Source organism: Protopterus annectens, chromosome 1.part0 (assembly GCF_019279795.1).
Source record: "Protopterus annectens isolate FY-2018-M chromosome 1.part0, PAN1.0, whole genome shotgun sequence".
NCBI classification, from domain to species: Eukaryota; Metazoa; Chordata; order Ceratodontiformes; family Protopteridae; genus Protopterus; species Protopterus annectens.
Window position 1 is genome coordinate 1,629,644,669 of NC_056725.1, and position 27,784 is coordinate 1,629,672,452.

A 27,784-nucleotide genomic window follows, 5' to 3' on the forward strand; every position below is an offset into this window, starting at 1 on the left:
TATATATATATATATATATATATATATATATATATATATATATATATATATATATATATATATATTTTTATATATATATATATATATATATATATATATATATATATATATATTTTTTATATATATATATATATATATATATATATATATATATATATATATATATATATATATATACACACACACACACACACACACACACACACACACACACACACACATTCACAAGTACAGTGCAAAGTTTCCACTTTTAGAACAAAAAAGTATATTTTGATTACCCCCAAGTAAGGGGAATACTAATAGTTGCATGAATACATTTCTAGTGATGGTTCCAAGAAGACAGTGCTTATCTTATGAAAGCATACCATAGTTTTACAGAGATCTCCACACTTTTTATGCAGATTTTGGCCAGCTAGAATTTAACCTAGGCTGATATTACATAAGATGAGTAACAGTTTTCTATTGAATGATTAGTTGTATGCCAAACAGAATGTTACTACATTTGCAATCTTCTTTAATAATCAAGCACTTTTAAGATTATTCGGAAGAGAGAACTAAAGGGGTTGGATAGAGTTATGTGATCAAAAGATGAGAAATGTATCTGCAATAGCTTTATCCCACATGTATTACAATTTGAGGAGTCAAAGTTAAGTATTATTGCCAGTTTTGTAAGTCAAATAAGAACTTTGAAGCAGCACAAACTATTGTATAAATTTAGTGAAAGGTACATTCTTATTCACATTATCTCATATAATTTCTTATTCAGGGAAAATGTGTATTATTTTTAATGACATCCAATAATGAGATGAATGAGTAAAGTAGTAGTAAATCAAATTCAAAACCAGGTTATGAACAGATGGTAAGTAGTAACTCTTTTTGGTTACTTCAAGCATGAAGAAACTAAGTTTAACTTTCTGATGTTAAGTTGTCAATCTCGCCTTCATTCTTGCTGGATGGGTTCGAAGCCGAACCTTGGCTCCGACTCAGCCTATACTAAAGCTCGAGAGCTAATTTTACTGGCTAGAGGCAACCCTATATCCCATGATGCTAGGCGGTAACTACCCAGATCTCGTTTGACGCTTACGCTAGCTATGTGCTCTTTTTACCGGCTCACAGGTTAGTGACTATTTTTCAGCCAAATCTTGCTTTTCTCCTAGTTTTCCCCTAGTATTCTACATATAATCTTGAATAGGTTAGTTTCTTGGTTAAATTAAATTTTTAGTCCCTGTTTTTTATCCCTTATCCCTGTCATACTTCCGTTTTATTCTTAATTCCTTCACAGGGATTCTTAGCTGTGTGAGTGTTCCTTAGTATCCCTGTATCCCTATCTGTTAGAGTGTGTGTGTGTGTGTGTGTGTGTTTTTCTTCTATTTTTGTTGTTTTTCCTTTCGACAACAATATGTCGAAGGAGACAAAGGTCTCAGGCTTCAAGAAGTGTGACTCATGCTGTCAGAAGATGTCTCTGACAGACGGTCACACTTCTTGTGTTTTTTGCCTGGGACCCCTGCACCTGCAGGACTCTTGCTCGGTGTGCCATGCATTCAGCCCAAGAGTCCTGCAGGAGCGCAGGAATAAATTGATCCTAAGGGGCTTATTAAAGTCCGAAGGTTCCCCAGCTAAGTCCGTGCCGGGGAAGCCTTCGAAGCCACCTAAACTGTCAGCTCCGAGTTCCAAGCCTTCGGATGGTGGCTCACCTTCTGCGACATTATCGGCTCCGGCCGGAGCTGATACTTCTATATCGCAGCTGCCTGCATCAGCTCCAGCCGGAGCCGATACCTCTTAGACTCTGTCTTCAAAGTCGGCTCCGGCTGGAGCCGACGTGTCTACGGCTCCATCGGCTCCATCAACCTCAATGCCCTCCACACGCAAGAGGTCCAGATCTCCATCTCTGGAGTCTATCCATTCGGCTCCAAGGTCACCGTTACTCTCGGAGCGGAGCCATCAGAGCCATTCCTCTCGGTCTTCCAGGCTTTCCGATCATGACCTTGAGAGGGTGGTAAGCAGACTATTAAAGTCTTAGGCACTGACCCAAATGCTTCACAGCCCGTCTCATCAGACAGTGGCTATGTCCATACAACATGCTATTCCTCCTTCGACTCTACTCCAGTGTTCGGAGCCGGAGCTCCTTGGAGCCATGACTGTTTTGACGTCGGAGCCAATACCTCCCCCTTCGGCTTCGTCGTCTGCTCCGATCTCGTCCATGGTGCCATCTTTGGAGGGATCCGGGCGCTTGGACTCTGTCGCCGGCTCTGAGGGGGCGAGTGGCATCGGACCCTTGTCCGACCCCTTTCTCCCTCTCGGAGCGTCGGCGTTGGTGAGTTCGTCCCTAACATCGGCTTCGGAGCCGTCCCTGTCGGTGCCGACTGGGGTTCCTAGCTCTTCGGAGCGGGAGCTCTCTGGCCTGCCTGATAGGAGCGCCTTCGAGGTCATGAGGAGCGTACTGACTCCAGTGCCTGCTCTACGGTCAGCTCCATCAGCTCCTCCCACTGTAGTACCTGCTGATGTCTCTTCCCACTCTCTCGCCCCCGGCCATCGAGATCCAACGCCTCAGGTTTCCCCATTGGGAATATCCTCCTCTTCCGAGGTTTCTCCTGATCCGTCAGGAGAACCCCCGCGTAAGAGGACATGTAAGAGGAAGCATGTGGACTCCCCTGAGTCCGTCACATCTGATACCGACTTGGATGAGTCGGAAGGATCCCCAAGGTCCCCCTCTGAGGATGTCTCCTTCTCTGACATCCTTGAAATCCTTAAACAGAGGGGGAACTGGTCTTCCCTTAATCCTTCCGAGGACGAGTCGGTTTACCTGGAGGCTTTTGGTTCTCGACCCTCCACCTCCTGGGTGTCTCCGCCCTTCGACCCCCTTATGGAAGTGGTGGCACGGAAGGCATGGACGGCCCCTGATTCGATGGAACCCACCCCACGGAGGCCTTCTAAATTTATAACAGCCCCGTCTGATAAGCAATTTTTATCTAACGGTGTCCCAGTTGATGCCATGGTGGTGGCGGCAGCCACTAAGAAGGAACTGGCTGATCCTTCAGTGCCTATCCATCCGCCTAACAAGGAATCTAGGATAAAGGATAGGTACGGAAAGCAGATGTTCTCGTCAGCGACCTTTACCATGTGGTCGCTGAACTACTTATGCCACTTCACCCATCTTCAAAGAGACATTCTTAAAGAACTGGGTGAGGTCCTACAGGATCCATCAGCTGCTGGGTCTCAGGACAAAATGAACTCACAGCTAGGAACCCTGAACTCCATTGTCAACTCCTCCATGCGGCTTATTTCATATGCAGCCGATGGAGCAAGTAGGGCCGCAGGCACAGGTGTGGCCTTGAGGCGTCACGCCTGGATGCGGCTTTGCAACTTCGCAGACCCCTTCAAGGCGTCTTTCACTAACTCCCCCTTTGATGGTTCAGCGTTGTTTGGACCTCAAATGAAAGATACTTTGACCAGATGCGAACAAGATGGCAAGACTCTTTCTGCCATAGGAGTCCGTTTTTCTACCCCATCTAGACCATATCCTAAGGGTTAAAAGGGTGGAAAAATGTGGTTCCGTAAATCACAAGGAGTCATGCCTGACGCGAGTTCAGTTCTCCCCTAGAGGCAGAGGGGGGAACAACAACAGATGTCGTCCAAGAGGCAGAGGGGGTCCGCAGAACCAGGGTAGCAGAGAAATCCTCTCTGACAAACCCTTCCAGCATCCCTGAGGTGCTGCCCAACTGTCCACCTTCGGAGGCAGTCGGGGGAAGATTATCGCTGTACCCACAAGCCTGGCTCTCCCTCACTCAAGACAAATGGGTGCAGTCGATCATATCCGAGGGTTACAAAATCCCCTTTATACAAACCCCAACGATTCAAATGGAGTCTCTTCCAGACGTTCCACCCAGTCTAAGGGAACAAGCAGCACTAGAAATATCAAAGCTGCTAAAAAAGAGAGCCATCCAGCCAGTCCCTGCAGACCAGCTAGAATCCGGAGTCTACTCAAAGTTCTTTTTGGTACCAAAAAAAACAGGGGACTGGAGGCCAATATTGGATCTCAGCAAACTAAACAAGTTTGTAAAAAGAACGAGGTTCCGGATGGTCATGCTACAGTCCATTTTACCCCTTCTGGGCAAGGACAATTGGATGTGCTCAGTGGACCTTCAGGATGCGTACTATCACATCAAAATGCACAGATGCTCCAGAAGATTTCTCCGCTATCGGCTGGGAGCCAGTCACTACCAGTTCAGAGCCCTGCCCTTTGGTCTCACTACAACCCCCCGAGTGTTCACCAAATGTATGGCAGCGGTTACGGCTCACCAGAGACGTCAAGGATTCCAGTTGTTTCCATATCTAGACGACTGGCTCCTCACTGCCACCACCAGGCATCAACTTCTTCTAACCAGAGATTACACCATCCACATTTGAAAAGAACTAGGTATCTCTCTAAATTTCGAAAAGTCTGCCTTGTCGCCTTGTCAGTCTATTACCTTCATAGGCGCCACCTTGGACACTGTTCAGCTCTCAGCAAAGTTAACAGAGCAGAGGGTCTTAGATATTCAAAATCATGTTCATGTCCTTCTTCAGAACAACAAAATTCAGGCCAGGTATGTTCTGAAAATATTAGGTCTCATGGCGGCAGTCATCACGCTTCTTCCCCTTGCCTGCTTTTACATGCGGCTTCTCCAATGGATGTTTTTCTCCCAGTGGTCCTTCCAACAGCTCCCTATGACACACAAGATCTTAATAACTCTATCTTGCAGAAAACATCTATCTTGGTGGATGGTCTCCCCTCAAGTCCATCAAGGCAGACCTTTTACTCACCCCCCCCAGTCGCCACAGTCACAACGGACGCCTCCCTGATTGGGTGGGGGGTGGGCATTTTCAGGGCAGGACAGTCCATGGCTTATGGCAACCTTTCGAATGCCACTTGCACATAAACGTCCTGGAGATGAGAGTTGTGCTTTTGATGTTGCAAGCCCTTCAAGACTCTCTTCCCCTGGGGACTATTGCAATTCAGACGGACAATATGTCCGTAGTTTGGTATATCAACAAGCAGGGCGGAACCAAGTCCTATCCCCTGTGTCGAGAAGCACTCAGACTCTGGCAATGGGCGATCTCTTCTCAGCGGTTTCTGATAGCAACGCACATCCCCGGGAAGTCCAACATCATAGCGGACAGGCTGAGCAGAGCTATTCTCATGCCTCACGAGTGGTCTCTCAAGCAATCGGTGACGGACAAAATTTTTCAGAAGTGGGGGTTTCCTTGTTGCGATCTTTTTGCAACACCACAAAACAGCAAGTGCCTCGACTTCTTCACTCTCTTCCCCCTTCCAGGCCATCTCCCCAGAGACGCCCTAGTCCACGATTGGCCTCGGGGACTTCTTTATGCCTTTCCCCCCTTTCCATTAATCACACAGACAATTCAGAAAGCTACCGCCTTGGGAGCCAAGATGATCCTCATTGCCCCTTATTGGCCTGACAGATATGGTTCGCTTTCCTGCATCGCTATCTTTTGGAGCAGCCTTGGCATCTGGATCCAATACCAGATCTTTTGGCCCATCAATCAGGGCAGCTGCACCAATCCCTCCAATCTCTCAACCTCACAGCTTGGTTGCTCCACTTCCATCCCTAGCCAGGCTTCCAGTGATTTCAAATTATGTCCGGGATATTATTGTAGCTTCCCTTAAGTCTTCCACCAGAAGGATCTGTGCTAGTAAATGGCAACGTTTTTCCTTTTGGGCAAAGGCTAGGAACATAGATCCCTTCACTGCTCCAATACACTCGGTCTTGGATTTCCTAGCCAAAATCTTTCATTCAGGATCTTCTTCCTCCACAGTAAAAGTTCAGCTAGCAGCCATTTCAAGTTTTCACATAGGCTTGTCCGACTCCAGCATCATGTCCCATAAGCTTTGCAAGGCACTCCTCAGAGGTATCTTTTTACTCAGGCCTCCAATCAAAGACCCCCCACCACAGTGGGATTTAAACTTATTTTTAGCGTCCTTGATTCTCCCTCCTTTTGAACCTGCGGCCTCCTGTTCCTTAAAGTTACTTTCCTGGAAGACACTATTCCTAGTCGCCATTACATCTGCTAGGAGAGTATCTGAATTTCATGCCCTCTGCATTCGCCCTCCCTATTTACTGTTCCATAAAAACAGAGTTTCTCTAAGAACTAACCCGTCTTTCTTACCCAAGGTGGCTTCTCAGACAAATTTAAATCAATCTATTGATCTTCCAGTTTTCTTTCCTAATTATTCAAACAAGGCGGAGCAAAAACTACACTGTCTGGACGTTCATCGTCAGCTCCGCTACTATCTGGACAGAACTAAACAATATAGGAAATCTGATCAACTCTTTTTATCTTATGCAGAAAGTAAAAAGGGTCTTCCGGTATCCAAAGTAACCCTGTCTAGGTGGCTGTCTTCTGTGATTACTTATATTTATCAACTCAGAGGTAAAGAATTGCCTTCTAGGCCAAGAGCCCATTCAACCAGAGCGTTGGCTACATCTATAGCCTTTCAAGCTAGATTACCAATAGACACTATCTGTGCGGCAGCCACATGGGCCTCTCCTCATACCTTCGTTACACATTACAAATTGGACATGGCCTCCAGAAATAGGGCAAATTTTGGTTCCACCGTTCTCAAGAGTCTGTTCCAATGAGCCACCCAGGATGAAGGTGCTAGGGACGCAGTCCCATCCAGCAAGAATGAAGGCGAGATTGACAACTTAACATCGAGAAGTTATGTACTTACCATAACGTTCCATGTTAGTTGTCTTCTCTCGCCTTCTTTCTTGCGTCCCGCCCACCATTCCCCTAGCCTGGACAGACCGAGAGGTTTTTCCCTTCTTCCAAGGGACCTTATCTTGCACTATTCCAAGCTCAGACAGCTGGTACTGGGGTAGATACAGCTTCAGGTAGTGATATTTGGGGAGTTCTCCTTTCTCCTCCTCCACCTCAGAGGGGAGACTGAATTGGCTATTGCTTTTCAGCTACCAAACGAGATCTGGGTAGTTACCGCCTAGCATCATGGGATATAGGGTTGCCTCGAGCCGGTAAAATTAGCTCTCGAGCTTTAGTATAGGCCAGAACCCATCCAGCAAGAAAGAAGGCGAGAGAAGACAACTAACATGGAACGTTATGGTAAGTACATAACTTCTCATTATCAAACCTAAAGACCGAGAAACACTTACCAAAACATTTAATTTGGGATGCATGAAACTGAATTGTTACAAAAATAAAATAATCTGTCAAAGATATTTGGCACTCAGAGGAGAAAGTTTTGATTCATCAATATTTACTTTATAGTCTGTCACTTGGGACATATTTAGTCAGTTTTGAAAGTAAAGAAGGCTATAATGTGCAGATGAAGTAAATGCTTATATTGAAAACAAACTTAATTCATATCAATTTAAGGTACTGGTGGATTTAAAAAAACAGTGGTTTCAGGGAAAAAAATGAAAAATAGGTGACAGAAGCCACCCTGTCTACTGCATATGGAAATCTTTATTGAAAGGGAAGATCTGCTGTTAACTGCTAAGTAGGTAGAAGCTGAGTTAGAACACCTTAATGGACTGAATATACCTCTCTCGGAAAACAGAATGTTGAACACTTTGACTAAAATGGAAATGCACATCATTGAATGCCTTACTTGCATCCACTGCAAATAACTCATGTTGATCAATCCAGTTTGAGTTCTGATACAGAATTAGTTCTAGTATAATATTGTTGTCCTGCATTTGCCTTGTTTCCTTAAAACCCAGTTAGGAGTTTTAAGATGATATGGTTAACAATCAAATTAAACCTCCTGTTAGATGAATAAATACTGATGTCTAGATTAATTAGAGATACAGAATGCCAGATGTTTATCATTCTCACTGCTGCAGTCGTATTTAGGCTATATGGATTGTATCCATCCCAGGATTAAGCAACTGGCCAGCTTCACAAATCTCTAGTTTCCTCCCACACCTTCCCTATGACTGTCGATTGGTCATCCGTATGGAGGCAAATCAGCAGTCAGAGTGAACATTTCTTCAGTACTTACTTGCTGCCTCAAGAAGAAGCAGCTCTCAGGCTTCACAGGAACAGCAGTCAGCTTCAAGCTTTGTTTCTGGCAGATAAGTCCTCAGTAAGAAACCATTCCACACAGATTTGTTGCCCTTTTCAAAAAATAGTTTATTTTATTAATTTTTGTTTTTGTTTTTGCATTTTTAGTAATATTTTCCCTTTTAGAAACTTGGTATTCTTTATGAATATCAGAGGGTCTTGTCAGGGACCTCTGTTTTTAGCTCTGAAGTAATTATTGTATTTAGGGGCTTTTTTGTGTAAAATTATGTTGCTTGTGTAAACTTTATTGTTTTATTTATTTTTATTTATTTTTTTTTTGGAGGGGCATTTAGTTTAGGGATGTGTTTATAACAGGCGGGAGACACTTCTACATGTATGAACCTATGAACCTATTAGTGCTTGTGTACACTTTATGTCAACTTAACCTGCCAATTTTCTGACAGTGTGCCTTTATTTTTTTAAATCTTTCTGACAAGATTTCAGTGTGCTGCTTGTGCATTACTTTGAAAGGGGGCTGTGTAGGGAAGTGTAAATGTAAGTGTGCCACTTGTGAACATTTTTTTGACAACTTACTTTCCAAATGACTCATTTTAGTAATCCTTACTGGCTTTTGAGACCTCGTCCTTGGTTGCAGCATGGATACTTACTCTGGTCCTACTAGTTCTGCTGGTGTACCTAGAATGAAAAAAGCAGCTTACCAAAGAATTTTTGCTGACATCACTGTCTCAGTCAGTGCCTCATCTGGTGGAGAGTGAATTTGTAGTGGTCATTTGTCATTCTTTAGATCATTTATTTACTTCTCTGGCTTCCTCTGATGTAGTCCTTTTAGCCGCCATGAACCAAGGGGGTAAGCCACATCATCTGTCTGCTCCAGTGCCTGATCCAGGCATAGGAGAACCATCTTCTCCGGTCGGGGAGACAGTCCAAGATAAACTTCTCAAGGCAACCAGGGAATGAGATCTCTAGACAGGGTAGAAGTGTCTTCTCTGAGTTGGTCCTCAGCCAAAGTTTTACCTGCAAAGAGAAAAAAACAAAAGGCTAAACATTGTTTATTTGAAGACATGCTGTCTGTTAGAAAATCTGATTTTCTTACCTTAGCCAGACAGTTATTACAGGCTGTTAATCCTGGTGCTCAGAAATCATTACCTAAGGGAATCTCAGGAAAGAAATTCCTGCAGAAAATTTGGCAAGAGATATTGGCATAGATGGAGGCAGGGCTGTTTCTTCTGCAGATTTCCAAGCCCAGGACTCTGATTCTGAGGAAACTTTGTCTTCACCCTGTCCATTACAGGAATCTTCCTTTGCTCGTACGAGAGTCAGAAGGAATGAGGTGTTTTAGTGGGAACAAGCAGACATTCTCCCTGAATTGAGAAGTGTTACACTTGGATATACCTCATTCCACATCCATTCCTACTATTTTACTAGCCTTAGAGGATGTGTTTAATATTGTCTGAAGTAATCCTGATTCTCATCCTTCAGTTCCAAAAAAGGCAGATAGGCTTTATAAAGTTCCTCAGACTTATAAATATGTGTTCTTTTTGCATGAGTGAATATGAGGATTCTGCAGTGGAACCTTCACATTCAATGGGGTCAGGCCACACGATCTATAAGTTGCAGAATCAGGATGTCAAGGATATGCCTCAAAAGCTTACTATGGTGGACAGACTTTTGTAAGCTGTCGACAAGGACATAATTTATCACCCCTCTTCGAACTACCATGGTCACCTCAGATTGGTCCATCTTGGGGTGGGGGCCATTTCTACGCAGGATGGAATGAGGAACGTGGACCTCTCAGGTGGCCCAACTGCACATCAGTGTGCTGGAGATGAGGGCAGTCCTCCTAGCACTGCAGGCATTTTAAGACTCAACTCCCCCCACAGTGTACTGTTCCTATTCTCAGATAATATGGCAGTGGTATCGTACATAAACAGGCAGGGTGGAACACATTCATACCAGCTGTGTAGGGTCTATATTACGTGGTCGAATGCTTAGGTGAGCAAACACCTAAACATCGACCACATAACACTGAAGGCAAAAAACAGCGAACGGACAAATTAACGCAGGGAAAGATTTCCCTTGGCCGTTCGCTGTGCTTTGCCGTTTTCTCCACTGTAGAGTGATCTCTGAGTTGGTATATTTAGTTAGGGAGGGTGTGGGGAGCGAAGCCCCCCACTTAGTTTGGCTGTAAACTTTTTTTATTTTGGTGGCCGACAGTTCCATTTCCCGGCAGCGTTCGCTGTTGTGGGGTTTGATATTATGTGGTCGATGTTTAGGTGTTCGCTCATCTAAGCATTCGATCACATAATATAGACCCCCTATGCAGACAGGCTGTGGGAGTTTGGGAGTGGGCCATGCCTTCATACCACTTTCTGATTGCAATGCACATACTAGTGATACCAACATCATAGTGGACAAGTTGAACAGACATATACTACTCCCACATGAATAGTCTCTGAACAGAAGTGTAGCAATCAGCTTTTTTTTGGAAATGGGGAAGTCCCCTGTACAATCTCTTTGCTTTGTCTTCCAACACCAAATGCCAGTAATTCTTTAACATTATGCCTCATCCCGGATGGCTCCCAAGAGAGGCATTCATCCATGATTGCCCCCCATCTCTTTGTTGCCTTCCCCAGATTCCTCATAACCAGATTTTTCTAGAAAGCCAAGGCATACAGCATGGTTCATCTTCATAGCACCATTTTGACTTTACCAGAAATGGCTCCCCTTGTATGGCCTCACCTTAGAAGGAACCTCTTTTTTATCATGCAGCATTAGTCTGCCTTTGCACCCATCCAGTCAGCCTATCTCAGACAAGTTTTCCCTTTGATTGACTTATGGTATCTCTGCTTCTAGTATTGCCCAAGAACCATTGTTCCCTCCACAAGCCATTAAAATAATTATAGCTTCTCAGAAACCAACAAGAATGGTTTGCAGAGGTAAATGAAAGAAGCTTTCTATTTGGGCTCATAAGAATAAAGTTGGGTCTACAGTGGCCACCCTGGCATCAGTTCTCACCTTTTTAACAGAGCTTTTTAATAAAGGGGTTAATTTGTCTCAAAGACATTTTATCCTTCAATGATATTTTTCCTCAGTGTCATTAGTTTCTCACAAGTCTGACAAGGCCTTTATAAAATGCATGTTCTACTCCAATCTTTCCATATAAAAACCTGCTGCTTCCTGACATTTGAATTTAATCTTAAGAGGCCTTAAACAAGCTGTTTTTTGAGCCAACTAATGTTATCCTTCTCAAGTTTTTTTCCAAGGAAAACTGAGCTTCAGGTGGCTATTGCTTCAGGCATATGAGTCTCAGAATTGCATGGTTTGTCTTCCCAGTACCTGTACATCATTTTTCTTGTAGGGTTACCTTGCTTCAGGTAGCTATGCAAACTAATTTGAACCAAGCCATACATTTACTGGATTTCCTTCCCAAATCTGGAAGCAAAGGGGAATATAGACTTCATTGTTTGGATGGTCATAGAGAACTTAGTTTATACCTGGACAGGACCAAGGAGTTTAGAAAAGATTAGCAATTTTCATGTCCTGATTATATTACATGTAGAATTAAGATAATTTCTCTTATTTTTACTAGGATGAATGTGTATATTAATGCCCTTGTCATATGCTATAAAAATGTAATCTTGAAAAATAAGATAAAATGATGAAAGCTGTGAAAAATGCTATGTTTCTTGCATATGCAAAGATATTAGCTAGTTTTTTTTATTAGCAAATGTTCTCATGGGAGTCAAAAGGTTTGCTGCTGACAGTAGTTGTACATTCTGTTCTGAGTGAAATGTAAAAAGATTCCTTAATGCATCTGCACAATTGCCATCTGTTTTTTCTCATGCCTGACTACTTTTACATCGATATGAGTTATCTACAGGTGCAAACAATTAATATTGAGAGTTCTGAGTATTTTTCCTGAGGGAGATGCAAAATTTAAAGGTACAATGGCAAGCAATTCAATGAAAAATAACATATGAAATTATGGGAAGTGAATAGGAGATATCAGCCTTAATACTTTAATGTGTTTAGTAGGACAGTATACAGTTTAGATTTATTTAAAGAGAACCAGTACACATTTTTCTTACGGCTAAAACTTAATGTTTCCTGAAAGCATACAAGCTGTTTTTTCCACATCTGGGATGGGAATAGAGATAAGAACACATACCACTCAATGGAAATGGGAACACAGGCTATAACATGCTCTTTGGCATGAGCAACATTAATTTTAGGTTAGGTAATGCATGTGGGTACAGTTGTTGATTTGGGGAAGTTGTTCCTATCAGGAGGGTTAAAATTCATTTTTGAATATATACATAGTGTTGTGTGTTTTTCTAAGTTAGTAGGGGATGGGGTGTTCTGAAAATGTATTTAGTTTTTTTGTTTGAGATTTTGCATTAAAACAAAAAGTCTTGAAAATGTGACATAGTTTCAAAGGAGATGAGAAGAAACACCCATATAAAAGAACAGCCTGCCAAACATTATTGTGTGTCTGTAAAACAAAAGATGGAAATGCACATTAAAAGGTATCATATATAATAGGTGGGAACAATAGCTTTTTATTATAATGGCTACTCTGTCCATATTATTTTGGAATGTAAATGACTTTGCAGGAATAAACAAAAAGGAAAGAATATTGACTTGTATTAAGAAATGCAGAGTACAGATAGCAATACTGCAGTAGACAGATTTGGAAAGAAGTGAGCTTGTGAATTTATCAAATAAAATATTTCAAGATGGATATTCAGCTGAATATGAGGACAAAGAAAGGGTGAGTAATAATACTGATTGCTTGTGGGGTACTTACAGTGATAGAAGAGGGAATAAAGAAAATAATTATAGATATGTGGCAGTAAGGGGCTTTTGACAAAGGAAGATGATTGTGTTGGCATGTATTTATATTCCACCAAAAACTGCTATTATGGAACTTAAGAAAAATTTGGGAGAAATAATCAGCTTCCAACAGGGAGTATTACTTATAGGTGGGGATTGAAACTTGATTTGCAACAATGAGGATGTATCAGGGAGACCTGGAAGGGAAATATTACAAAAGAGGGTAGATTTCTGAAGAAATTTATGAAAATATTTGATATGGAAGATATGAATTCAGTAGTATGAACTCAGACAGAATTTACATATTTTTACTCAAGTTAAAATAACTGGCCTAGACTAGATAGAAACTATACATCACAGGAACATATGCATTTAATCAAACGCTTCAAAACATATCCGTTAACTTATTTCAGATCATGCACCGATAAAAACTAAATTAAAAATGCAGAATATGAGGTAAAAATGAGACACTGGTGCTTTCCCACCTGCCTGTTAAAACAGAGTAATTTCAGAAATGGTAGAAAATATTTGATACTTATTAGAGAAGATAGAAATTTTTTTAGAAGTGCTAGCTAGTGAGTAGGATAAAATGAAAACTGAGTTTAAAAATAGGTTAGACATAAGAGAAAGTGATATGGTTGATAAATAATAGGAATTATTTATAATGGATGACAAATGTTAAAGTATTGCAGAATAAGAATAATCTCATAGAACAAGAAGAGGTATAACTACAAAGTGCTAAAGAAGAAATAACGGAGAATTTAGGTAATGTGCATGAATTTAGAGCAACTATTTCTGATAACAATACCAGAGCACAAAAGCTTTTAGAAAATAGAAAGGTTTGTCACCAAACTCAGGGAGCCTATACCAAGAAAAATAACCAGAGATCCTATAGAGATGTTAGAGGTATTTTAGAAATTTTATTAAAAAAATATAAGTAGAGAAACAGGGAGATCAAGAAAGAGTACAAATAGAAATATTTATGGAAGACTTAATTGTTCCAGGGTTAGAGGTAGATGGGGCTCAACAACTAATAGTTAAGATAGGAGGGGATGAGATGAAAATGGGATATATAATCAATCTGCAGGAAAGTCTCCAGGGACCGATAGTATTTCTGTGGAACCTTGGTAGTTAGGTGGGAGGAAAGTGATACAGATCTGGAAAAGTTTAGCAGTATTTAAAAGGAAGAGGATAAAGCTGTGGTGGCTATATTTCCTAAAGATAGCAAAGACCCATCAGTCCCAGCTTCATATAGACCCATTTCAATTTGAAACCATGAGTATAAAGTGTTTATTTCTATACTGGATAGAAGAATGGAAAATATGTTGCCAAAATTAATAGATATCAATTATTGTGGTTTTGTACAGGTTAGCCATGTATTTTACCACATTAATAGAATAATGATGATCCCGATGGCAGCAGAATTTAAGAAAATACTGCTGTTGCTAGGTCTTGATGCAGAGTAAGCATTTGACAGAGTAAGCTAAGATTTTTATGAGTAGGGCAATGGAAATATTTGCATTCCCTGATACTATAATAAGGTTAATTAGGAGGATATATGAAGTATCAGATGCAAGAATTAAAGTGGTAGGGTTCCTCTCTGATAAATTGTATTTGAACTGAGGAAACAGGCAGGGGTACCCCTTTCCTCTTTAGTATTTGCTTTACATTTAGAGCTATTGGCAAAGAATATAAGGGACTCCGAAATTCAATGATATAATTGGTATGGCAAGGAAAAAAGATAATTGCCTTTATTTATAGATGATATTATTCTTTACCTGATAAATCCAGAAAAAGGACAGCTCAGTGCTATGAAACATTTTGAGACAGTTTTAAGTCTTTTTGGGATATAAAATTAATGAAGATAAAACAAAGGCTTTAACCATAAAGTATGTATCCACACACAAACTGGTTCAGCAATAATCATATTTATGGGGACACAATAAGTTGCAGTATGTCAAAGTATGAATATAAAGGCTTTTATTATGGAAGCTAAGGGTACTTGGCACACTCATACAATACGCAGATGACTCTACCATCATCTGCTCAGCCCAGTCCCTACCAAAACTGCAAAAAGTCACACAGGAAACCTTTTCCTCTGTTGAAACTTGGTTATCTGATGCCCAATTAATACTCAACCCAAACAAAACTAAACTACTCATCTTCCAACCCACCAAACATACTCAAAACATCTCTCACTTTAACATCACAGCAAAAGACAACACCACTATATACCCAACTGAACACACCAAATTGCTAGGAGTGGAAATAGACAATAAACTAAAATGTTACATTCACATATCCATGACCATAAAAAAAGTCCATAAAAAACTAGGAGGGTTATATAGAAATAAGCAATTTCTCAACAAAGCAGCAAAGATTTCAATAGCAAATTCCCACCTTATCTCCACCCTACTTTATGCCTCTCCAATATATACCAACCTAAGGCAATGCAATCTAAACAAGCTAGAGACCTGCTACAACAAAATCGCCAAATTCTCCACAGGGGCATCCTACCGTAGTCACCACTGTCTCTCACTTGCTGAACTGGGCTGGCTTGAACTCCCTGACCTCCTTCAGTGGTATCAACTCTCACTCACCCACAAACTAGTAAACCATCCACTAAATGTCCCATCCCTCCAGAATCTACTCCAACCCTATCGCACCACCAGACCACTAAGATCCAGCAACAAAAATCACTTGCAGATCACTAAAGCCAATAACTCTGCTGGTGAAGCACTATTCTCTTGCACCATAGCCAAATTATGGAACTCCCTTCCACCCACAATTACCTCCATACCATCATGCACCCACTTCAAAACTTTACTAAAAGCGCACCTAAAAACAAGCTGGATATGCCCTTGCAACTCCCACTCTGATATCACCCACCCCATCCAACCATTAACTTTCTTTCCACTCCACTACCTACCTTGATTATAGCAAGCTAAGATGCTCATAAGCCTAGTACTTATTATACAGCAGGAACTTCTCATTGTAACATTTGTTAATGTCTGTTATGTACTTCACAGATAAAGATTCTAGTTGTCTACTGATGTACTATGTTCTTCATCTGTAAATATGTTGTAAGTAATTGATATGTTAAATTGTTAATCGCTATATAATCCAATGTAACTACTGTCTGTTTATTTTAACTGTGGAGCTTTTCTCCCCGGGCCTCTGCTGAAAATGGACCTACGTCCAGTCTAACACTCCCGGTCAACAAATGTAAATAAATAAATATATAAATAATAAATAAATAAAACTTAGGAAGACATTAAACAAAAGATAATACAAAAACTGAGAAACTGGAAGCTGTTTATGGATAGAGAAAGCATGATACAAGTAATGAAAATGGTTTTAGTCCCTTTCATTTAATGTACAGGTCGGACATCTTTTATCAACTAGTGTAGACATTGTGGACATTAATTAATAAAGAGTTAAAATAATGTGTCTGGGATGGGAAGAGAGCAAGGGTTAAGTGGAATAAGTTGACCCTTCCAACAGAACAAGGTGGCTTAGGATTACCTGGCTTGAAGGAATATTTTAGAGCTACAAAGTTAAGGCTCATATGCATAGCTCAAGCGAAAGGTTATAGTTCAGCATGAAATCTGATAATGATGAAGCAAGGAAAAGTTCAAGAATTGGATTTTGGATGTAAAGCCTTAAAGATAATAATAACAACCATACAGAATATTATATGTATAAAGTAGAAGAAATTATTCTAAGACCTAAGTCAACATGTGACTGGAGAAAGGAGATTATGCAAATAGGGATGACTACAAGTAGAGGTACAGAAAATAAGCAATAGGGGACAAATTTACTGGAGAAAACTGGTAAAGAAACCAAGTTATTAGGAACAAATCAGCTAGGGAGGAAAGGGTAATAGAGTAGGATGAGGCCAAGAAGACATTTGGACTGCAGGCTGCAGACTTGTTTTCCCTACCAGGGATTGATATCAGAGTATAGAGAAAGTGAAGGAGACTCCTACATGAAAGACCTGCTCTGGTAGAGTTTTTAGTTGAATCTAGAACAGAAGCTGGTGTTAAAAAAGGAATAATTAGTGGAGCATATACAATATCATAGGATAAGTATAACAATCAGTCAGGTTAGAAAAAAATAGGAAGAGAGACTGGAAAAACAAATTACAAGAGAACAGTGGGAGGAGATATGTATGGCTCTCAAGCAGACAAGAAAGCCTAGAAAGTCTTTGCATAGCTATTTTTATGCCCCAAGCAGATATTTTCCTGAGGTAGATGATAGCATATGTTGGAGATGTGATGGGGAAGAAAGAGGTAACTGTGAACATGTTTTTTGGGAGTATAATGAATTGGCAGGTTTTAAAAATTCACTACAGAGTATTCTGACAGAAATATTGGGTGACCATATGGCTATATCTTAGGAAATCATTAGTTTTATTTTTTTTAAACACCTTTATTGAATTATCACTTGTGACACAGGCAAATTTACATTTATGTAAAAGTAACCAAACTGTATTAACAAGTTCATGTTTTCAGACATTATACTTCACATATATTGCTATATATCATATAACCTAAGCAATATTACACAAATTATTAAATTCCTGCCTTTTTTTGAATAAGAAACATCTTTATTAAACCATCGTTTATGACATAGGCAATCATACATTTATATAAATGAAAACAAACCACACCGACACTATCCTAGTTGCAAGCATTTAACGTCATCGCAAACCATATTGATACACTCCCAGTTGCAAACATAATATATCACTTATATCTACCCAATCATTTTCAAACATTACATAGCTCATTTAAGTCCTGCCTTCCTTTAAACCTCATTCCTTCCCTGTTCCCACAATTCCCATTTTTCTATGTAGTTTGCTTCTACCCTTTTCTAAAGATCTAAATTCCAGTTTTGACATTCCCTGAATAGTGAAATGAATTTACTCCTCTTCTACCTGCCTGGTGTACAGTGAGTAATCATTCTCCACCACATTTAGTATTTTGCCCTTCTGCCACAGTTTTGCCAGTATCAACCCCATCTGCTGGTAGGATTGCATCTTTACTATTAAAGGTCTAGGTTGCTTTCTCTTAGATAGGTTTGGAGCATACACATGATGTCCTCTTTCAACTAACAACTCCAGCCATGGAATACCAGTCCAGTTGCTTATTTGTGCTTTCATAAAATGAATGCAGTATGGTCCTTCCAGCTTCTCTGGTATAGATATAAATCTCAGGTTTTCCCTATGTGCTGTGTCCTCTAATTCTATTATTTTTTAAACATCTCATCCTGAGCAGTCTCATATTCAGCCAGCCTTTTCTTCATTTCATCCTCTGATTTTTGCAGCTTTACCACCTCATCTAAATATCTGTTTAAAGCTTGTTCCATTTTTGCAGCCTTTTGTTGTTTGTATTGAGATACTCCATCAGTGTTTTGTTTATTTTAACCAGGTCTCTGTGCAGTTGTCTTATATCTTCCTGTAGGTTACTGGAAGTCATGTCTGGATGTTGCATTCCTTTTTGCGGAACAGCTACAGAACTTTCCCCAGTCAGTGTTTCTTTCTCGCTTTTTGTAGCTGATTTTTTCCAGGTGCTCTGTATTTCTATTTTCCTTGCATCCATGTAGTACACTTACTAGACAGTTACTGAAATGTCCCCATAAAGACAAAAGTCTACTAGCCTTCTCTGTCGAGTTTCTGTTTTCACACTGGGAGAGCTAGAGTTAAGCTGTTACTCAATGTGCAACCATTTTGGAAGTCCAAGGAAATCATTCTTTTGAACTGGGACATGGGTTCAGAATTACCTAGTCATAATAAGTCTGGAGCGTTTCTCCCCTGGCCTCCGCTGAAAACAGGCTCTGTGGAACCTAGTCGGACATTCCCAGGTCAACAAATGTTACATAAATAAAAAAAAAATAAAAAAAGTAAGGCATTGTTAACTTTAATTCTGTTGACTGCCAAAAAAAGTGGCTACTAGAAAATGAAAGCGAAGTCTAAACTAGCTGTATGTGAAGTATTTAATTTTGTAAAAGAGATAAAAGAACTGGTAGAGATCTTTAGAAAAGGTAGAGAGCAATTTACATCAAAATAAATGGAAACTGCTGGAATAATGCATGCAGAATAAGGTTCAGGAGGAGAAGTGAGGTTTAAGGGAAGACAGGAATTGAGCAATTTATGTAATGTTGGACTGATGATAGTTACGAAGAAGTGAAACATATGTTGTGTGCACTCTATGTAAATGAAAGAAAATGAAAAAAAAATCCTAGAAAAGGTCACAGGTTTTCCATGATAGCCTTTTCTAAATGGTTATCAGATCGTATTTTAGTCCGTTATCATTTAGCTGGTAGATTTTTGTCCACAGGACCAAAAGTGCACTCAGTGAGAGCCCAAGCCACATCTAATGCCTTCCTTTGAAACCTGCCCCTTGAAGAGATTCTGTAGCTGCTATTTGGTCTTACATACCTTTGCTAATCATTATAGTCTGACTACTTTATTCAGGGCCTGGGCTTCCTTTGCAGCAGCCATTCTCAGAGGTTTGCTGGTGTATGCTACCCTAGGTTAGCTGGAAAATCTGTGCAAGGTGTTCCAGTGTGCAGACAGGACCAGAAAAATATGTTAGTTATGTACATTGCAGTATGTTATTTTTATCTGGTCTCTGACCAGACACTGGAACAACCTGCTCAACTTCCCTCACCTAATTTGTCATTTCTGAGGGACCTGTACAGAAGCTGTGTTTTTCATTTTTTTACTTCTTTCTTTTGGGGTTGTTATGTACTCATTGTTTTGATGATGAGCTTTTTAGCTTTCTACTTTATAATGTCCAAATAACCACACAAACTGATGAAAAAACAAAAAACAAAGGAACCTAGTCAGAGATCCACTTCAATGTAGTTTATTGAGCGCTTTCGTTTCCCAAATAGAAACTTCATCAGAATACATGTTAAAACCCAGCACACCTTTTTTATACCATTCATCAAATTAATGAAGTTAAAAACTCCACCTACTAAAAGGTGAATGATTACAAAAAGCTAACACACTGTGTATGCATATGCTTATGTATACACGTCATTACTAGTATTCACATATCAAAAATGATAAAAATAAAACATGAAAAAAATGTTAATAATTTTACTTGACATGGTAATAATATTCACATATAAAAATCAGCTCTTAGCCTTAAAATAGAGTTGATAGAAACTTCAGTATTCAACCCTGAATAATTGGCAGCATTAGTCCGCAGTTGCCATCTCAATGCTTTTAACTCTAGATAATCATTCAAGGGACCCCCCTCCTCTATCCCCTGTAGTCACTTGATCAATAATAATAAATCTAAAACCATGTCCATCATGTGATGTAATATGTGCTGCCAGGGCATTCCTGAGTTCTGAAGGTATTGATATTTTTTCCTATATATAAACTAGAGCATACTGTACAGAAAGCTAAGTAGACTACACCATTACTCCTCCAATTAAATTTCTTATTAAGTACATACTTGCCATAGTTTGGAATATCTACCTCATCAGTTTCAATCATATATTTTCATTGTAGGCAATAACCGCATTTTTTTCATCTCCCATTGTGTCCCCCATGTTTAACCTTTTCTAGCATAGTTTTAAAACTAACGTCTTTTTTATAGACAATTCAAGGGGATGCTCCTACAATGTTATGGTATTCTGGATCTGTACTAAATATTCTCCAATTGTGTAATTACTGTTCAATGGGAGTAATCAGATGTAAGCAATGTTCCATATACCATTGTGAGCAATAGATGCGGTGATTTCAGGATTTATAATTATAGTCATGTACCTTTGGATGATACTGTTGCTGATTTATTTGAAAAAAGGACTGTCATTTGTTCTGGCTAGAAATGCATTACTGGATGAAGTATTGATCAACTTGAAGTTGTATACAAGGAAATTAAACTTTGGTTTTTACTTCAAGGGTTCTAATATACAGCCATGTAGTAGTAATTTAGGTCATAAGACACGTGTATTTAACCCTACAATACATCTTATTGTGCATATTTTTGAAAAAAATTGTGTAAAAATGATATTAGAAGCATACTGCAGAATAACAAATATAGCAGGGATAATGTACACAATATGACAAGGGATGAAACTAGTTTGTTACAGAGTATTTGCAACAACAGGGAGTTAAGAGTCATGAAACCTGACAAAGGTGGAGGCCTTGTTGTCATGAATTTGAATGACTATAACAACAAAATGTTTATATTACTATACATAGATACATATTGCGAAATTAGTCCAAATAAAAAATATTACCTATAGGAAGGTAGATGTAGTGTTAGAAGAACTTGTGTTGAATGAACAAATCAGTGTATCTGAGTATAATTTCCGAATAGTAAAAAATCCAAAAATACCTAGTATCTTTGGAACGCCAAACCTACATAAAAATCTTAATGATCCCCCATTAAGACCAATAGTTGATGCTAGAGCATCTAAGACCTTTCCAATAGTCAAGTTTATAGATAAAAAAGTTGAAAAATGTATTGAAGGAGCAGTCTTGGATACTTAAGGATTCCTGGGATTTCCTAAATTAAATTTCTAGGGATATGTATCAGGATTACTTAATTTTTGTTACAATTGACATCAGGGATTTATTTAAGCAATAACCCATGCCTGGGTGTGGGTAATGCTGGATTTACCTTCAGTTGGTGTGGTTTGGTCACGAAGGCAAAGCCCGAGTAGCCAAACAAAGACAACTGTGGGTAAATCCAGCATTACCCACATCCAGACGTGGGTTATTGCTGTTATACAATGACATTATTTAAGAAAAAAAAAACTTACTTTTCTTAAATAATGGCATTATATAATGCCTCCTTGCTGCCCTTCCGTAGCTGTCCAGTATTCTGTGGCAGTTCTGATGTACTGCGCATGCGTATAGTTACGCAGTACATCAGAACTCTGTGTGTGGAAGCAACGGATAAAGGAAGATCTCCGTTGCTTTTAAAAACTTGTCTCGCTATGTTAAAAGAGTTTAACATAGCGAGACAGCTTTAAAAAAAGCAACAGAGAAAGGAAGATCTCCGTTGCTTTTTTTAAGATATCTCGCTATGTTAAACTCATTTAACATAGCGAGATAACAGTAACGGAGCTCTTCCTTTCTCTGTTGCTGTCCAAAAAAAAATACATACTAATGGAAAACGTCCGGGCGACCAGACCTTTTTCCATTAGTATAAGTCTTTGATTTACAACGTGTACGCTGATCAATCAGCGTGCACGTTTTGGAATATTAATGGGGGGGGGGTCGTTGTATAATTGCTGTTATACCCCATGAGGTCAGTATTGAATGGTTTTATCTGTATCTTTGTCAGCATACAAATATTGGATATGATTGGATTCTTACCATACAAACCCTGATGGAACTAGTGTTGGACAGCAATATAATTATATTTGAACAGCAATTATTTTAACAATGTAGAGGGGTTGCTATGGTGGCAGCGTGTGCCCCCATATTCGCTAACATTGTTCTTGCATACTGGGAACTGGAATACATAATACACTATCCATATTCTAGCTACTGATCACATTACAGTCGCTATCTGGATGATATTATCCTGTGGAAAGGTAATAGAAAAGAATTGGATAGGTTTTTTTCTATATATGAAAGATAGCACAGACTTTTTAGAATTTACCATCACTACAGGGGATGAAGCAGTTAATTATATGGACATCACCCTTAGTAAAGATAGAGACAATAGACAGTTTAAATCAACAATTTACAGAAAACCTACATATTCAAATACCTTACTGCATTACAATAGCTGGCACCCCCTTCACCAAAAAAGTCACTTGTTAAGGTCAGGGGGTACAACTAGCCAAGATGATATCTGATCCAAATGAGTTTTTAATACAAATGGATGTATTAAGAGACATGCTGTTTAAGAGAGGGTATCCAGAAATGTTTTTGTTGGACATAATGCAGGAAGTGAAAAACAAAAGATTTAATGGCTATTTTTTCCCCTTTTAGGGATGGCAAATGTTGTCCAAGAAAATAATAATTGTATCAGAAGAAAAATGGTTATAATAAAGCTGTGGTGTTGACCTACAATAAACAGTTTCTGGACATCAGGGAACTCATTAATGACAATTGGAGTATATTTAGTATCAATCCAGAGTACCTTAACATTGTAGGAACATCCTCTAGAATTGTCTATAGAAAAGACGTTAGTTTTAAAACTATGCTAGAAAAGGTTAAACATGGGGGACACAATGGGGAGATGAAAAAATGTGGTGATTGCCTACAATGTAAATATATGATAGAAACTAATGAGGTAGATATTCCAAACTATGGCAAGTATGTACTTAATAAGAAATTTAATTGCAGTAGTAAAGCTGTTGTCTACTTACCTTTCTGTACAGTATGCTGTAGTTTCTATATAGGAAAAAACTATCAATACCTTCAGAAGTCGGGTATATCAGCATTGTTATGATATCATAAAAAAAAGACAATAAGAATGCCCTGGCAGCACATATTGCATCACATGATGGACATGGTTTTAGATTTATTATTATTGATCAAGTGACTCTAGGGGATAGAGGGGGTCCCTTGAATGATTATCTAGAGTTATAAGAGTTGAGATGGCAACTGCAGACTAATGCTGCCAGTTATCCAGGCTTGAATAATGCAACTTCTATCAGCTCTATTTTAAGGCTAAGAGCTGATTTTTATATGTGAATATTATTACCATGTCAAGTAAAATTATTAAAATTTTTTTCATGTTTTATTTTTATCATTTTTGATATGTGAATACTAGTAATGACGTGTATACATAAGCATATGCATACACAGTGTGTTAGCTTTTTGTAATCATTCACCTTTTAGTAGGTGGAGTTTTTAACTTCATTAATTAGATGAATGGTATTAAAGAGGTGTGCTGGGTTTTAACATGTATGCTGATAAAGTTTCTATTTGGGAAACGAAAGCGCTCAATAAACTACATTGGAGTGGATCTCTGACTTGGTTCCTTCGTTTTTAGCTTTCTACTTTACTTGGAGATCTCGGGTAGGACTTGAGATTTATGGGTTGGGGCAATGCCCAAGCTTGTGAGGAGCTCACTGCCAGGTAGAATAGGTTCCAAAGGTGACCTCTCCAAAGTGTTCCAGTGTCGGGGCAGAGTCAGGATAAATCTAATATGCTGGTAAGTACATAATGTTTCTCTTTCTGCTATTTGTGTACAGATTATTTTTTTCATTTCTGATGAAATGTAATCACCAGAGATATTTTGTGGTAGTTGTGTCTCAGTCTTATGTAGCATAACCTAAAAAGCACCTTCCTTCTTAGAGTTCTAGTACAAAATGCTGGAGAAACATACATTACCATGTTTGAGCCTGCAGCTTTTGATGTCAGCTGAAGTGAAATACCTGTCTTGGAAAACATTGTTCCTAATGGCAATTATATCATCCAGAATATGCACTCTGTGTTGATCTCAAAGTATGGATTTTTGGAAAGATTTGGCTACTTCTTGAACATTTCTTATGGCCAAATTGGCCACAGACACTAGCCATAACTAGTCCACTCACCTACCTGTTTTTTAACCTGGAGTATCTAATCAAATAGAGCTTTTGTTGTGTTGTTTGGACGCAAGCTACCAGCTAAGGTCCTGTGTTGAGAAGACAATGGCTATACTTAAAGACTGTCAGTTAGTTGTATCTTTTCCAAATGGAAAGAAAATATCTAAGTTATCCTTAACTAATTGACTTTCTGGCAGCATGTTTTTCTGACATGATAATCATGACAGACCTCTCTCCCTCTGCAGTACTCAAGACACCTTCCACTAGAGAAGTTGCTACAACAACAGCTTTCTTTTCCAGAAAATTGCTCTGGGTGATATCTGCAAAACAGCTACAGTACATGGTTCTTTCCCAACAGCTTCAGAAGGCAGTATAAGCTGACTTCCCTTTGTGGCCAGTGTTACTTGGCAGATGTTTCATTTGGGGATTTCACCTAGAAGGAGTTGGTTGGGAATCTGTCGTGCTGTTAAAGAGAATGCTTTGACTTTTACCAGTTAAGAAAGTTGCATACTTAACGTAATGGCAATCTATTACAACAGATCCTCCTTTATAACATACCAAACCACCTCCCCCACCTATGATCTAGCTGCTGAAGATTTTCCTCTTTTACTCCTCATGCTAATCGCTGATCTGTTTATGTTTCTTAGCAAAGTTATGGAGAAATTTGGCATCATAGTGCGCTATGTGAAAAGATGAAGGTGCTTTTCAACTAGGGAACATTTAATCTACTGTACAGCCCTAATGTTTATAGATTTAGTCCTGCAGCTATTTTTATCCCTTATAGATCTATTTTTACGGTAAGTAAGAATGTTTATTTCCCTCATAGGATGAAGTGAGTAATTGGAAGATAAATTACTTGATCTTTTAAAGTACCTTCTGCAATAAGTTCTTGTTTTCCACCTTCTGGTTTGACTTTAACTTCATATATAAGTAGTGGGAATTATGCACATTTAAATTTTGAGTTTACAATGTTGCATTTTTTGCTAATTTGTGTTTTATGTCATGTTGTAATGGTAGTATCTAGTGTAAACAGGTCAAGAACTATGGATCACTGGGGAGCATATGCCCTCCCCCCACTCAGACACAGAAATGCAGATGTGAACCAAATAAGGCATGAACGTGGGTCTTCTCTTTTAATCTCAAGACCTTGCCTGATGGCTCCTCTGCCATTACCCATTTGGCCCATCCATTCCAGTGGAACAGGAGCTGTGTATTCCCAGGCTAGGTGAGAGCCCGATGGCCCATTCAGTCCTGCTTAGGAATCCCCATAAGCCCTCCATTTCTCAAGGAGAGTCAGGCAGTAAGGAGCTAGCCAACTTGCTAGTCCTGGGGAGGAGCCTATTCTGTCCCCTTGGGAGGACACTGCTGCCCATGAATGACTCCTTTGAGATCAGGTTCTCCACACCCCGAGAGGAAGTGTGCCTCTACACATTAGTTTCCACTCAGCTACTTATTGCAAGTGCTATATAGTAGGGTGAACCTAGCCAGCTCTTGATTGTGCAAGGGAAACATCTGGTTCTCCTGCTAGGTGTCACCCATTTGTTAGCCCAGATCCACCTCTCTCCACCCAGTATGGTGGAACTACCTGCAGATGCTCACACCCATCCTTCCTGGCCATATTCTACAGGCAACAAAAACACAAGTTGAACTCAGGTTGCCTGTGCCACAGTCATGACTGTATCCCTTTATACCACAGATCTGACCCCTTGAATATATCTCTTGATAAATTCTGAAGAGACATGTAACAGGCATACTTTTTTTCTCAAAAGTTTACCCACAGTAGATGCACCCTCTGAAAGATCAGCGTACATAGAGAATATTAATATATTTGTACTTCCGTCCCAGTTCTGCCACCTTTTTGTTTCCCTTTTTCTGTATAGTACCTTGAATTGCCCCTCATTTCATTTTTTTGCAGCATTTGTTCCCCCAGTATTTACTTCCTTTATTTATTTCCTGAACCTTGTCCCCCAGTATTGTCCTTTCTCCTCTTCCACCCCTTTGTATAACTTCTCCTGCCTGTTAAATTTATCACATGACATTTAGCCATTTGCCCTCTTTTTACCTTTCTGTCTCAAGTTATAATGTTTTAATCATCAGCATATTAGGTACTATTTACTTATTAATTGATAATTACCTTTTTATTTAAATGCTCATTTAGCTAACAAGAACCTGCCACTGGTGCTGGATCTTCTTTCTTTGATACAGCTAAAAAGTGAAGAAGGAAGGGAATTGGATAGTATAGACTTCAAGCTCTTGTATCACGGTATGTGGTTTTATAGTATTGTCAATCATGCAATTCAATTTTAAAATATTTTGTACAGTTGTATTTCATATTTAAGCTAGCCAGTTGGCTTAAATACTTATGTAAATCATCCACACAAGTACATATTTTAATTTTATTTTTATAGTTATAAGAATTATATCATAATTTCTGTAATAAACACTTACATGAATCTGTTTAACTAGGTATTTGTAGATGTAATCTTATGATTCCCCACATATCCGGCTAATGCATATTTATACTTTTAAAAGCAAAGATATGCAGACTAAGAGTCTAGATGATTTGCCAAAAAACAAACAAACAAAAAATGTTTATAGTTTTATTTACAGTATTTATTTATTTGATGTTTGTTGACTGGGTATGTCTGACTGAGCATGGGCCTTGAGCATTTGTATGTGTACCACCCATGTTTTCCATTACTTTTAATTGCTGTATTGCTTTTTTCATTCACAAGTGGTTCTTTGCTCACTTTTGCCCTAAAGTTTTCAGTTTATTTATTTGCTTTTGTTTACTGGGAAAGTCTGACTGGGTTATATTGCCCATTTTCAGCAAAGGACCAGGAGAAAAACTCCAGGAAATATTAGATATGCAATATAACAAAGTTTAAACAAACTGTAAAGAAAGGACAGTGTACAAAAAATAATAACATTCATTAAAATGGAATAAACAGAAGCTATCACACAAAGATATAAAGTGTAGTAAGTTCTAACAAGTGACATTTGTCCACATTGCTGGAGCAAGACATTACCAGTATAAGTCTAACAATATTACTAAACAGTAGAGAGTATCAAAACTGTGAGAGCTTAAGTAATGTAATATGCATCTATATCTGTACTGATATGCGAGCTGATAGGAGAACAGTAACATTTCTCATAAGAGGAATGCAGTAAATTCACTTCAGTTAGACATATAAAAGCCATTTGGTAAGAAACGATTTAGTAAATGAAAAGAGAAATGTTGAGTATTTTGAGTATTTTTATCCTGGAGGTTCATAATAGTTGCAGATTCTAGTATGATGATGTAGCTTAAGATTGGTTCTAAAAGCGAAGCAGTTGTTTGTATGATTGTGACGGTATTTCTAATGTTTGTCATATTAATCTGTGCTGCAGT

At 39.1% G+C, this 27,784-nt stretch overlaps 1 protein-coding gene across 1 annotated transcript in view; it reads left to right on the forward strand.

Moving 5' to 3' along the window:
* The window catches only part of MEI1 (meiotic double-stranded break formation protein 1), a 2,282,292-nt gene that overhangs the window by 1,872,280 nt on the left and 382,228 nt on the right, over nt 1-27,784 (forward strand). The window contains exon 22 of the mRNA XM_044073933.1: nt 26,552-26,656. Within this exon, the coding sequence (XP_043929868.1) occupies nt 26,552-26,656 (105 nt within the window). The remainder of the gene's footprint in view (nt 1-26,551; nt 26,657-27,784) is intronic.